The 14,338-nt window shown below is 37.7% G+C and overlaps 1 protein-coding gene across 2 annotated transcripts in view; it reads right to left on the reverse strand.

Moving 5' to 3' along the window:
* Dhc64C (dynein heavy chain, cytoplasmic) overlaps positions 1 to 14,338 on the reverse strand; it is a 1,460,071-nt gene that overhangs the window by 333,328 nt on the left and 1,112,405 nt on the right. For both annotated transcript variants that reach the window (XM_090376486.1, XM_090376487.1), the window contains exon 69: positions 9,992 to 10,138. In XM_090376486.1, coding sequence (XP_090232612.1) covers positions 9,992 to 10,138 — 147 coding nt within the window. The remainder of the gene's footprint in view (positions 1 to 9,991; positions 10,139 to 14,338) is intronic.

The raw sequence follows: 14,338 nt of genomic DNA on the forward strand, positions 1-14,338 counted from the left end.
TGTACTGCTTTGAAACAACAGCAATTGGTGAACATTCCATGTCACTTTTCCTTAATTGCCATGTAATTACTACAGTAAGTCACTGTAGTAATGTGCTCTGATGGTGCTACCCTTTTCCAAGTAATCAGTGAGAATGATGTCCATTTCATCCCAGAAAACTGACAGCAACAACATCCCCACAGATAGTTACCCTCTGGCCTTTTTGGGAGTTCATGAATGTTTCATTGTTTTGAAACCTGTTTTGTTTCTTGGACAAAGTGACATATCCAAGATTCATCCATAATCACCAATCAGGAAAAAAAAAAAAACAACTCAAGATCGCTGTCACATATGGCGATCCATTCAGCTGAGCAAGATTTTTTTTTGTTTCTGAAGAAAGTTAGCAAGGATCAACTGTGCTGAGACCTTATTTGTATTCAAATCATTGCGAATTATGCTCTCCACAGATCTATAGTTTATCCCAGTCTCAGAAACTATTTGTTTAATTATTATCCGGTGGTCACTGAGAATCAGCAATTTAATTTCTTCCTTAAATTCAGCAGTGCGAGATGTGGATGGCTTTCCACTTCTTCCTCATCATGGGCACTCTCCTTGCTGCATTTAATCTGTATCCACCAACATTTTATAACATCATATGGTGGGAAGAAATCCCCATACATCATAGGCACCTTTTCATGGATAGTCCCTGACTGCTGTTTTCCTTGCAAAAACAGGAATTTGATAATGGATCAATATTCAGCTTTATTCATGATGAACTCATAGATAACTGATGCCTGACTGAATGTGTGGATAACTCACACATTCAGCTCTGTAACAAAGAAACACGAGTCAGAGCAATGAATGTGTAATACAGTAAATAAAACAAAGTTCACAGAATGCAGAGGTTACAGGAAAATTTTGTGATACCCACTCATATTTCACTTATCAGATCTAATTTCTGTTACACACACACACACACACACACACACACACACACACACACACACACACACACACACACACACACACACACACACACACACACACACACACACTTATATTTGAATAATGTTTGAAATAATTGAAAACTGAATCTTTCATTAAAAAAGCGGTAAAGCATACATCAGAGGCAGCAAAGAGCATTTTCCTCTACATGACGCTTGAGATATAAACTTAAGTGAGAATAATGATTAAAATAAAAATAATAAAAATAAATAAAAATTCCAGCAGCATGGCAAGACAGAAGAGCGAAAATTGTGAAATTATACTTAACGATCAAACCAACAGGGAGGGAAGAGAATAAAATTATTGCAGCAGCAACTCTTGAAGATAATTTAGAAAGTCTAGATACAAAAATAATAAAATATAATCAATTAAATTTTGAATAGCCAATTAAATGAAATTTAATGGCACCCCCTCTGATGGGCACCAGGTCCAGGACACCTTTGTGGCAATTTGTCTAGTGATCAAAATGCAGTGATTCCCTGACCATTATTGGCCTTGTGGTCCTCTGTTGAGATGGGGCATAATGGTCAGTCTATTTCTGTTTTATTTTATTGTAGTTGTTCACATCTCTACTCGTGCCCCCTCTGACAGGCACCAGGTCCAAATTTATATTTCACATAAATTTGGACCTGGTGCCTGTCAGAGGGGGCACCGTTAAATTTCATTCAATTGGCTATTCAAAATTTAATTGATTATATTTTATTATTTTTGTATTTAGACTTTCTAAATTATCTTCGAGGGTTTCTGCTGCAATAATTTTATTCTCTTCCCTCCCTGTTGGTTTGATCGTTACGTATGATTTCACAATTTTCGCTCTTCTGTCTTGCCAATGTGCTGGCATTTTTATTTAAATCATTATTCTCACTTAAGTTTTTATATACATATATATATATATACACACACACACACACATACATATAATATATACATATAATATATATATATATATATATATATATATATATATATATATGTGTGTGTGTGTGTGTGCACGCAAATACACACACGTACATATGATAAAAAGGCAAAATCAAATAGACCCAGTGGTGATAGATGGGACATCTCACAAGTGCCACTTGAAAATAACATTCCACTTATTAATCGATTAAAAAAATTTTTTTTTTAAACCTTCATAACTATAGTAAAACTTTTACTGGAATAGTTTTTGAAGATTTTCTTACAGTTTTTGTACAGAAATTGCATGAAATAACCTGTTTAGTGTTCCACCACTATTTTTGCAACCATTTGGATTTCGCAGGATGAAGAATGGCATGGTACACGATGAGGCACTGATGTCAATTTTTTCAGGTGTTAAGTGGTATTTCTCTCCCACAAGATCAATAAATATCATCTTACCATAGTTGTTTTTATAGAAGAAAGACTGATAACAGGAAACCCAGTTCTGTCAAAATTTCAGCTACTCTGTAAGAAGCAGCATACGTGGTTTCAGATTTTGTGTGCTGAAAAGGGCATGCCAAATATGAAAGAAACCAATAGTATTGAATATAACAATGTTTTTTAATTTTTTATTAATATTTACATACATATATGCAAATGTGCAGTGTAAAATTTCAAGCATTTAACAAATTTTAAAATTGGAAAATGGAAGGGAATAAGAGACTAATGTTTCTGTTTTATGTTTAATATGTTTCTTTGTAATTTTTATCAAAATTAATATATTTTTTTATTTGGTTGAAAATAAAAGGTGAAAAACACACTACATGTATTAAAAATGTTTTTATAACTTAAAACTTACATATAATAAATATTGATCCATTAGGTAAAGATGAAATACTGACCTTATTGAACCAAAAATTTTGAAAATAATAAAAATATTCACAGAAAATTAAAAATTAAATGGGCACCTATCAGATGTCCACTTTATTTTTTTTTTTTATATGTTGTGAAATACACTGAGTGGACAGAAATCATGAGATACCTATCTAGTAATGGGTAGGCCCACCTTTCACCCGGTTAAGGGCAGTCACATGGTGAGGCATTGAGTCCACTAGTTCACAAAAGCATTCTACATGCATTTCCATCCATGCTTGCTGCACTCCTGTCCATAATTTCATCACATTCCTGGGTGGAGGATCCAAAGCTAAAACGGACCTCTCCACAGCATCCCAAAGATGCTCCATAGAGTTCCGCATCCAACGAACGGGGAGGCCATTCCATTGGGGAAAAATCTGCGGAATGCTCTTTCAACCTTGTTCTAGTCACCATGGCTCTGTGGGCAAGTGGCACATTGTCCTGCTGGAAGAGTCCACTGCCATGTGGGTGCACGATGACCAGGAAGGATGGACATGTAACCTGGACCATTCAGAGATGTGTCTAGACGTATCATAGGTCCCAACATGTGCCAGTTGAACACGCCCCAGACCATTACCAACTGCCCACCTGCCTCAACAGTTCCTTGTTGACATGGGTGCATAGCTTCATACGGTTTCTGCCAGATATGCACCTTCCCATTAGCTTGAAATAATTGGAAATGAGACTCATCGGACCAGGAGACCCATCTCCAATCATCCAAGGTCCAGTGCCAATTGAGGTGTGTTGTGGTGTTAGCAATGGGACTCTGGTGGGTCAGCAGATCCAATAACCTACTGCAGCTAGTGATTGCCTGATGGTCTTGGTGAAGACATTTCTGGCACCCTCTCATTGAAGTTGGGGGTGATTTGTGCCATTATTGCTCTCCGGTTGGCTGAAACAATGCGAGACAGACATTGACGGTCATGTTCACAACCGCCTTTCTGCACCCACAGCACTGTCCATGATGAGATGTTATTCCGGAAATGGTGTACTTCCGATACACTCTTGATACTGTCAAACAGAGATAGCACAATTTCTGTACCATCTCTGCAACAGAGTAACCAATGTGTCGAGCACATCCTCATCCAATGCCAGTTAACTCATCTTTATCCATACTGACTTTGAATTACTGCCTACGTGAATGCAGTGTACCTATATATGTACCAAGTGGTGTGTTCATATACTAGCGAGACAGTTGTTGTTTAAGGGTTTTAAGATACAAGGGCATCAAAGGCCAAGATGTGTCTTTCGATGTTTAATTTTACGGAAAACCAATTCTTTCAGATTTGTTTGTCATATTGGATTTGCCGAATAAAAAAACAGTTCATCTAGATTTGCAGAGTTGTCTAATATTTTTTGAAGGGCAAATGGGTTCCGATTATTGCATAGACTCTGGAAGCAAAGGAATCTGGAATTTCTGAAGCGCAGGTAATCTAATAGAATGGATGTGTTTCACTGTAAGCTGAACTTGGCATTGAAAACAGAGAGGGAGATTTTCATTAGCTAATAGTTGATAATGCGTGAGGTGAGTGTGGCCAATTCGTAGTCTGGCAAGCATTACTTCTCTGCAACTTTTTCTAATGTTTGATTTCCATATTTGTGAATTTGGTTTTATTTCCCTCAGTTTATTATTGGTTTGACTTTTCCTTATCTGGGCCCATTCGTCTTCACTAGTTCTAATAATTGGTCAGAAATCATTGTATGGTACTATCATTATTTTGTTTGGCCGTTCTATAGCTGACTTTGTTGCATTACCTGCTTTTTATTGCCTTTTATTCCACTCTGGAATAGAAGGCAATAAAATTTCACTTAATGCAAGCTGGATGGCATATAATTCTGCAGAAAGTATGCTGCACTCAAAATGGCAGAGATTTTGAAACATGTGAAGGGAAAAGAGCTGCTGCACCAACATGCGAGTGTGATTTAGAGCCATCTGTACAGATTACGAGTTTTCCAGTGTGTTCAAAAGTATGATTGGTATGTAGTGGTTGGATGTTAAATGATGGAATGGGGTTTTTTGACCAGTGAGTGAAGTATAGATCAGTGTCTATATCAACTTTATCCCATGGAGGTAAAAGGCATATTTCCACTTTCTTTAATTTTATTAAGATCAATTTTCCACTTCTCTGTTATTTCTTCAAGACGTATCCCAGCAGAACTGGGTTCATTGGGTTTGGATTCATAGAGTGTTGTCCAAAGAGGTTGGTTTAGGTATGACTCAGAGAGGACATAAGAAGATTTAACACAAGAAAAGTAGAACAAGCATTAAGGGAAAACAAAGGACTTAAATCAGCATCCATGAGCAGTAAAACAGAAAGACCAATGATACTGAAACTGAAGAACAGCGATGGCGTACTTAAAGATCAGAGAAGGCATAATTCAAATAGCAGAAGACTACTATAGAGAATTATACAAGGAGCAAGGAAATGATGCCAGCAGTGGGGAAGATGGATTGCAAATTAGCAACACATACGACATACCCAAAATTCTTCCTGATGAGGTAGAACATGCATTGAAGAATCAGAAGGCCCCGGGGGAAGATGATGTTACTGAAGAATTGTTAAAATTGGGAGAAAGAGACATAACACAAAAACTGGCAAGGCTCTTCACAAAGTGCATTAGAAAAGGTGTGATGCCTAAGCAGTGGAATAATGCAATCATAATTTTGCTGTATAAGAAAGGAGATAAATCAGAAATTGAAAATTATAGACCAATTAGCTTGTTATCCCACATCTACAAGTTGTTCACAAGGGTCATTACTAACAGATTAGAAAGAATACTTGATGAGAATCAACTGAAAGAGCAAGCAGGTTTCAGGACAGAATTCTCAACTATGGATCACCTTCACATAATATCACAGCTAATGGAGAAAGCAAATGAATATAAAACACCATTATGCCTGGCATTTGTTGATTATTAAAAGGCATTTGACTCCATACATCATAAGGCAATGTTTTGGTCACTGGAAAGACAAGGCATAGATACCCCATATATTATGATTTTGAAGAAAATATATGAGAATGCTACCTCCTTTATTAGACTAGACAAAGACAGTAGCAAATTTAAAATTGAGAAAGGAGTTCGACAAGGAGACACAATATCTCCGAAGCTGTTTACTGCTGCCCTTGAGGAAGCTTTCAGAAGATTGGACTGGTCGCAGGAAGGAGTCAATGTGAATGGAGAGTACCTAAACCATTTACTATTTGCACATGACATTGTGATCATAAGCCATGATCCCAAAGAATTAGAGGAAAATCTTAATCAGTTATGCACAGTTAGTAAGGATTTGGGACTAAAGATGAATATGGCTAAAACAAAAGTAATGATGAACAAGTATGCCACAGAAAGGGAAATAATGATTGAAGGAGCAGTAATTGAAAAGGTGGAGTCATATACTTATCTGGGACAAGTTATTAGCTGTAATAATGATAAATGGCTGGAAGTCAAGAGAAGAATACATTTGGGATGGATAGCATTCAGGAAATATAGTCACATACTGAAGAGCAATATCACAGTTTGTCTGAAATGAAAAAAAAAATGAACCAATGTATACTCCCCACCATGACTTATGGAAGTGAAACTTGAGAGAGAAGCTGAAACTTGACTTATGGAAGAGAAGCTGAAAACCACACAGCGAAGAATGGAATGAATTATATTGGGAATCAGACTGTTAGATAAGAAGAGAAACACATGGATTAGGCAGCAAACTCAAGTAAACGACATTCTTATCAAAACTAAAGAACTGAAATGGTCTTGGGCAGGACACATAGCTCGAAGACATGATGACAGATGAACTAAGAAAATAATAGAATGGTACCCAAGAGAAGCTAGAAGAAAACCTGGAAAACAAAGGCGGAGTTGGATAGATGAAATTCATGAGTTTGTGGGTAGTAAATGGATGGCCAGTGCTCAAAACAGAAGGAACTGGAAAAATGCTGGAGAGGCCTTCATCCTGCAGTGGATTGAAAATGGCTGATGATGATGAAGCACTAAACAACAATCACTTTTAACTAAAGGACACGGAAACAAAAAAAAATTGACATGTATAAACGCTACTATTGTCTGAGAGGAGGGCTACGTGGCCCTGCCGGATAATGCACTACACTTTCATCGGTATCATATATGTTCCATTATAAGAATCAATTTTGAACACATTTGTGGTATTTTTCTAAAGCACGTTTCTGGAGGTCACGACCATAAAACAAAAACAATTTGCACTTTCCAGTTTATTGGGCTTTCTGTTAGTGAAATCATTTTTTTTTTCATTTTTATCATTTTTATTTCCGTAGCCAAGTGATCAGGTGCAAGGATGCATAAGCATATGTGTCTTGAGTCACCGGGGTTTAAACCTCTGACTGCTGAATACAGTACTGTTTCTTGTATTCCCTCTCACTCTCTCTACCTTGTAAACTCCTCTGACCACGTGGTCATCCCAGAGCATAAACAGAAAATTTATTTTTATTTATTATAAATGGGGCAGTAAACTATCTTATTCCATTTGCGATAATACCGATAACTGGAATTGTGTGGGGTTTTACATTTTTATGGTGAAATGTGTATTCCTCTTCACTGAACCAGCCATATCAAAAAAAAAAAAAAAAGTAAATTTTCAGAATCTTCTTCTCTTCATTCCTATTTACTTATTACAATGATGAAGGGAAACGACCAAAGGAAAGTGCAAGTGGTGGCAGTGCTAGGAAACAAAACAAAATTGATTTAGAAATGAAGATGAAAATGCTTAAGAAGTAAGAAGCACAAAAAAGTTTTGTCATCTATTGCACGGTAATTAGGTCTCGCTGCTTTAACAGTGAATAGTATTTTAAAGGACAGTGCTCATATAAAACATGTTAAAGGATCAATGCATTTAAGGTGCCTCCGTAGCCAGGTGGGAAGGAGCAGCAGTGTAGCACATGCTTCTTGATTAGACCGGGGTTCGAGCCCGTCACCACCAAATGCGGAGGATGCGGAAAGGTCAGTAGAATGATTACTGCATATCTCGGAGCAATATAGCCTTAGTTGCTAATGCTCCTAAAAACCAAAAACAACAATGCATTTAATATCAACAGTGATCACAAAACAGCATTCAGGAACAATATCGAAGATGGAAAAGCTATTAATAATATGGATGGAAAATCAAATTCAGACATAAGTGCCCCTGAGTCTAATGGCCATTCAAGCAAAAGCAAGAAGTATTTATGAAGATATTAGGAAAAGTACGGCGATCCTAAGCCAAGTTCGTGGCAAGAAACGGGTGGTTTAATAGGTTGAAGCATTGCACTGGTTTCCACGGCGTTAAAGTACAATTTTTGTAATTTTGCACACTTTTGAAATTTTTCCTGCACATCAAATAAAAAAAATTGAATATATAATCCTATTTACATGTTCATCGAATGTTTCTTTTTGCTTCAATCAAGTTTAGTGTGCATAGCTGGGAGTGCTGCACAAGCCGTTAGGGAAATTCCGACATGTAAAATTCGACTTGCGTAGAGTTTCACGGAACGCAACTCTTACGTGAGTCAGGAAGTGACTATATAAAATTCTCTTATACACCGATGAGACCAAACATTATGAATAGCAAGTTGTTATGCAAATCGAAGCAACTGCAGGTGAACTTCGGCGCATCAGAACACAGTATAAAAAACACCTGCTACTGAGTTCCGTTAACCAGTTTTACTCTTGTTCTACAGATGGGAAAGGCAGCGGACTTAAGCAAGTTTGACAAAGGCCAAACGACTGGATCAGAGCATATCTATATCTGAAACGGCACAGCTGGTGGGGTGCTCACAGTCAGTCAGGGTTAGTACCTACCAAAAGTGGTCCGACAAGGGGGAACCCATGAACCACAGGAAAGGTGTTAGATGACCATGGGTCATCAATGCTCAAGGTGAGCGAAGGCTCTCCGAGATAGTAAGTGGCAACAGAAGCGTGCCTGTGGCGCAACTTGCCAGTAATTGGAATGCAAGTGATGGGAGTAATGTGTCACAACCCAGTACATCAAACCCTACTGAAAATGGGATTCCCTAGCCACTCCGAATGCCCATGCTAAACACGGTTCACCGGAGACAGCACCTACAATGGGCACGCAAACATCAAAACTGGACCTTGAGTGATTGGAAGAAGGTCGTCGGGTCCGATGAATCATGTTTCCTATTGCAGCATGTGGACGGCCGGGTACGTGTGCGTCATTTACCTGGGGAAGTGATTGCGCCTGAATGCACTGTGGGACGGAAACAAGCCAGTGGCAGCGGTGTTATGCTTTGGCAGATGTTCTGCTGGGATACCCTGGGTCCAGTCATCCATGTGCTGGGCACTCTGACGTTTATCACCTACCTAAACATCGCTGCTGACCAGGTATACCCTTTCATGGCAACTGTCTTCCTCTCTGGTGGTGAAGTCTTTCAGCAGGATAATGCGCCATGCCACACTACCCAGATTATTCGAGGAACATGAGGAAGGCGTCCAAGTATTGCCCTAGCCTCTAAATTCCCCAGGCATCAATCCCATTGAGCATCTGTGGTTTGTGTTAGAACAGCAACTCCAATTTGCAGTGTCTCAACCACGGACCTTACAAGAGTTAAAGGATCTGCTGGTTACGTGTTGGTACCAGATACCACAAGACATACATTTAGAAATCGTGTAGAATCCATGCTCACTGGGTATTAGCTGCACATGGAGGACTAACATCATATTAGGTAGGTGATCGAAATGTTTTGGCTCATCGGTGTACAGGTTGAAGCATCTTTTTTTATATACTTTTTAACACTAATCTATGTCAATTTTTTTGGATTTTAGATGCACTGTTTATTTTTATTTCTCTGTTTAGTTGGTCAATTTAATTATAGCAGTATCTGTAGAAAAGTAAATTTTAAATTAAGATTTTTAATTATTTATTTTGCAATTGTAATAATTTCCTTTCTTAAGGACATGAAATTCCCATAATATAAAAAGCATTTTGGAGAAGGGGTCTGATACTGTACAAAACAAAATGCTCAATATAAGTCACAGAGAATGACTTGACTCTAAAAATTTTTTGAAATTGGTGCAAAATGGCAAGGATGTTAACAAACTTTAATTAAGAATTTAAAGAGATTAAAACTCATCAAATATACACAAACCAATAATGTTTCATTGATCAGCAAATTATCTGAAAAAAAAAAAAAAAAAAAAAAAAAAAACTTACTGAATTATGACTTACCGTGGGATCCCTTGTTGATAGGAAGATGCAAAATGAGGGTGATAAATCAATATCTTGATCACCTAATGTTATCAGGACGCGACCTCCCGTCTTGCGAACTTCACGATTCAACACTGGATTTAGGATCGGATCGTAGCTTTCAACATCCTTGAAATCAAATTATATTGAATTGGCACTGCTTTTAAAGCACACAACAAATATCAAATGTTTTTAACTTTAGGAGTGTCACATAATATACATATATATTACAATAATGATCATTTCTTAAGAGCTGTTTATGTATCAAAAGTAAGCTTGCTAAAATGGAGAATGAAATAGCGCTCCAATTCAACAGTTCCAGCTCAGCAACTCATTCAAGTTTACATTACAGAAAAATGCTTAAAATTATTGAAATCATCATTTCCATCCAAAATTTATAGTTCCCTACTTCTCCAAACAGAATTTCAGTTGTAAAAATAAATTAGTATTAAGTAGTGGCAAAGAGTACAAGAAAGAAAGCATGTACATCAGCCAAAAAACAAAAAATAAATAAAAATAAATAATTCCCACTTCACTCTTTCATCCTCTCCAATATATTTTCTCTGATTCTTCCTTGAATTTATTCAAGCTATCCACTAGGACAAAAACATGGAAATCAACCATCTGTTGGATAAAGCCAAACTTCTGCACATTAATTCTGCAACCAACCTTCCTCAATTTGAATTCATGCTCCCTTGTGTGTAGTCTGAGACGAGGAAGAATCCCATCGGCATTCATCTTGCTCAATTCATTCAACGCATTAAACCTCAGTCAGATCAGCTCACAGATGCCTAGTTTCCAAATGCTGCAATTTGCAGAACTGAAGTAATTCTTGATAAGAGCACCCCTTTATTCGCCACACCATGTTGTTCCCCTTTTCTGTACCCTTTCCAGGTGCTCTACATCCTTCCTAAAACGAGTCCTCAAGACCTGTATACAGAACTCAAGATGTGGTCTGACTATCGGCCTTATACAATGGGATAATCACCTCCTTATCCCTGCTAGAAAAATTCCTGTATATCATTGACAAAAGCCAATGAGCTGTCTTAGCAGCCTGCTTGCATTGCCCAGAGAACTTTACACCTGACTACACAATTACCCACCCCAGAGCTTTTTAATTTACCAATGAGTGTAGTACCAGACAGCGGTATGTTACTTTGAGATTACTGCTACCCAGAAGCAGTACTTTATATATTGGTCAATATTAAACTTTAATTGCCATTTCACAGCCCATCTGCCCAATTTCCCCAGATCTCTTTGAATCCATTCATTGACCAGTGGAGAAGACAGTCTTCTCCGCTAGGGAAGCGTTGTTTATTCGAGGTAGAGCAATATCAAGGCAACTCATTATATCTCATATTGTGAAGGCATTCACAATATGAGATATAACAAAAACTGTGACATTTCACCTACTTTGGCTATTTACTACAAACCAACATGATACTATGGCATTATCTTGTTCAGCAAGGTTTTACTTACTTCCTTTGCTGACTCCCTTAATGTAACTGGAAAGATCCCATCTAACCAAGGTGCCTTTCTTATGTTTAACTTCAAAAATTCCTCAACAACATTCCTCTCAGTTAATACAAATCATTTAGCTACTGGTTAGAGTTTGATAAATTTCTCGCATCCACTTCCCTACAGAATTCCTCATATGTGAATATTAGATGCATTATTCAGTTTGTCAACAACAGAGTGGAATCATCAACAGATGAACCATTGACATCATGTGGGCCAATGGGATTTCTCTTCATTCTAGTGTTTACATAAGTAAAGTTTTTACAGTTTTTCTTTGAAAACTTTGCCAAATGTTTCTCATATATCAGCTGGCCTAACCTCCTTTGTGACCTGATTATAGACTAGTTTATATCTACCACTGGCTTCTGTATCACCTAATAATTTATGGGCATTTCATGCATTTTCTTCTGTGCCATGAGCCTCATTATTTCATTTCACATCCATTAAGTCTAAGTTTTGAACAGTATTTCTTAGTTGGTAGGAAAAGCTTAGTATATTCTATGATTATTTCCTCGAATCTTCACATTTAGAATTTATTGATGGTAACATTATCAGTTGGTACCACTGTATAGAATTTAATAATTGTCCAAGACCATTGTATTCAAATTTACAAAAGCAAAAACCATTTACTTAAAGATGTAATTACCCTTGATGGTAAAGACATCTTTAAGTAAATCCCACATCAGTACACTGTGATTAATGTAACCTACTGGTACTTTTATTTGCAGATTCTTAATGCATGAATAATCATGCTGATAATCAGATAAAGAGTACTACTCCTCTTACTGCCTCTCTAACTTGCTGTTGCAGAAAATAGTCATTCAATAAATCCACAAAAGTACTGGCAGATTATGACCAAACCGTAAGTTAAGTTGATATCCACAATGGCCAATCTAATTCTCTGTGCAGTTGTTGTATTCATCAATCATTAGGTCTACTATAACAATACACACTGTCATTTTTTGCTGTCTCAGTTCTTATGTCACACCAAACTGACTGAACACCGCAATGGCCATCCATGTCATCTGAATGTGGCTCATAAGTAAGAGCATAACCCTTCCCCCATCCTGTCTGTCTGTTTTGCATGAGATCACATGTGGATGTCATGTACACAGATGCTAGATTTCTCCACTTGTGGTAGTTGGCAGATAGCAGTTCCTAGGGAAAACAAAGAAAACGAAAGACCTTGATCAATGTCATCAACTTATTAGTTTTCATTAATCTTCTAGCATCTATCTGAATATTAAATAGGGATTCTGAAACATTCCCAGATGGAAGATGATAAAAATAACCAGATAAGTATGAACGTATTATTTCTCATCCAACTTCACCTAGTTTCACTGTGTTGACTAGAATTAATTGTAAAAAAGCCTGAACTGTCTGCTGTGTAGGATTGTGTACTTAGTGTGTGTGTGTGTGTGTGTGTGTTGTCTTAGGAATCTTAGCTGCCAGGGAGCAGCTAACACCTGGGGAATTGCTGTCTGCCTAGCCACAAGGAGACGAACTTGTGTATAACTGTGAAAAACCACTAAAATCCTGCAACCACAGGAGGAAATGCAAAACCAGCGGATTCCAGCAATCCCGTGCCAGATAAACCACTGCAAGCATGAAAAAAAAAAAAAAAAAAAAAACTTGCAGACACCTCATTTAGGAAGGCAGGGGAGGATTTATCACATTAACATTAGCATATGATGCAAGAAAGCAAGCTTATAACAGCACCAGTCAAAAAAATAAATACTGCAGATTTCGCCCAACCATTCACTCCAAATGTTAGCATTAGTAGAGGCATACGATGCAAGAAAGAAGGAAAAAAAAAACTCCCATTTCATCTCTCAATTCGTTCCAAATGCCTGTCCAGCTCAGCCTTAAATTTATTTAGGCTATTAACTTACACAACAAAAGATGGAAGACTGTTCCACCAATCAACTACCTGATGGCTAAAGGCAAATTTCCACACATCTCTTCTACAACTATCTTTCCTCAATTTGAAACTGTGCCCTCTCAGGTTCTTAGTCTGAGCATGATGAAGAATCCCATCAGCATTCATCTTGCTCAACCCATTCAAGACCTTATACACCTCAATCAGTTCACCTTGCAGGTGCCTACTCTCCAGGCGCTGTAATTTGCAGAACTTAACCCCTTTGTTCTCCGAACCAATCTTCTTGCCTTTCTTTGTACTCGTTCTAGCAACTTGATATCCTTCCTAAAATGAGGTCTCCAGACCTCTACACAGTACTCTAGGTGTGGCCTGACCATTGACTTGTATAACAGGATTATCACTGGCAAAATTCCTATATATCATTGACAAGACTCCATGAGCTGTCCTGGTAGCCCATCTGCACTGTCAGCAAACATCATATTTGACTGCACAATTACCCCCAGGACATTTTAACTTTCCACTTCCCTGAGTGCAGTACCACACAGTTAGTACATTTCTCAAGGGTTATTGCTACCCATATGCAGTACTTTGCATTTGTCAATGTTGTCACTTCTCAGCCCATTTGTCCAACATCTAGATCCAGTTGGAGTAGCATACTGTCATTACTGTCTTTAACAACCCTGTCAACCTTTGTATCATCTACAAACTTGGACATTAAATCTGATATACCTTCATCAATATCATTGATAAATATGCAAAACAACAATAGGCCTAACACCGAACCCTGGGGAACACAACTAATAACATTTGTCCACGAAGAGAAGTGTCCATTGATTACCTTTCTCTGTTTTCTCCCACTCAACCATCCCTTTATCCATTGCAGCAGCTTATCCTTGATACTATACTTCTCCAATTTGTACAGCAGTCTTCCA

This window comes from Mastigoproctus giganteus, chromosome 6, assembly GCF_048544385.1.
Source record: "Mastigoproctus giganteus isolate SK-2022 chromosome 6, ASM4854438v1, whole genome shotgun sequence".
Classification (NCBI taxonomy): Eukaryota; Metazoa; Arthropoda; class Arachnida; order Uropygi; family Thelyphonidae; genus Mastigoproctus; species Mastigoproctus giganteus.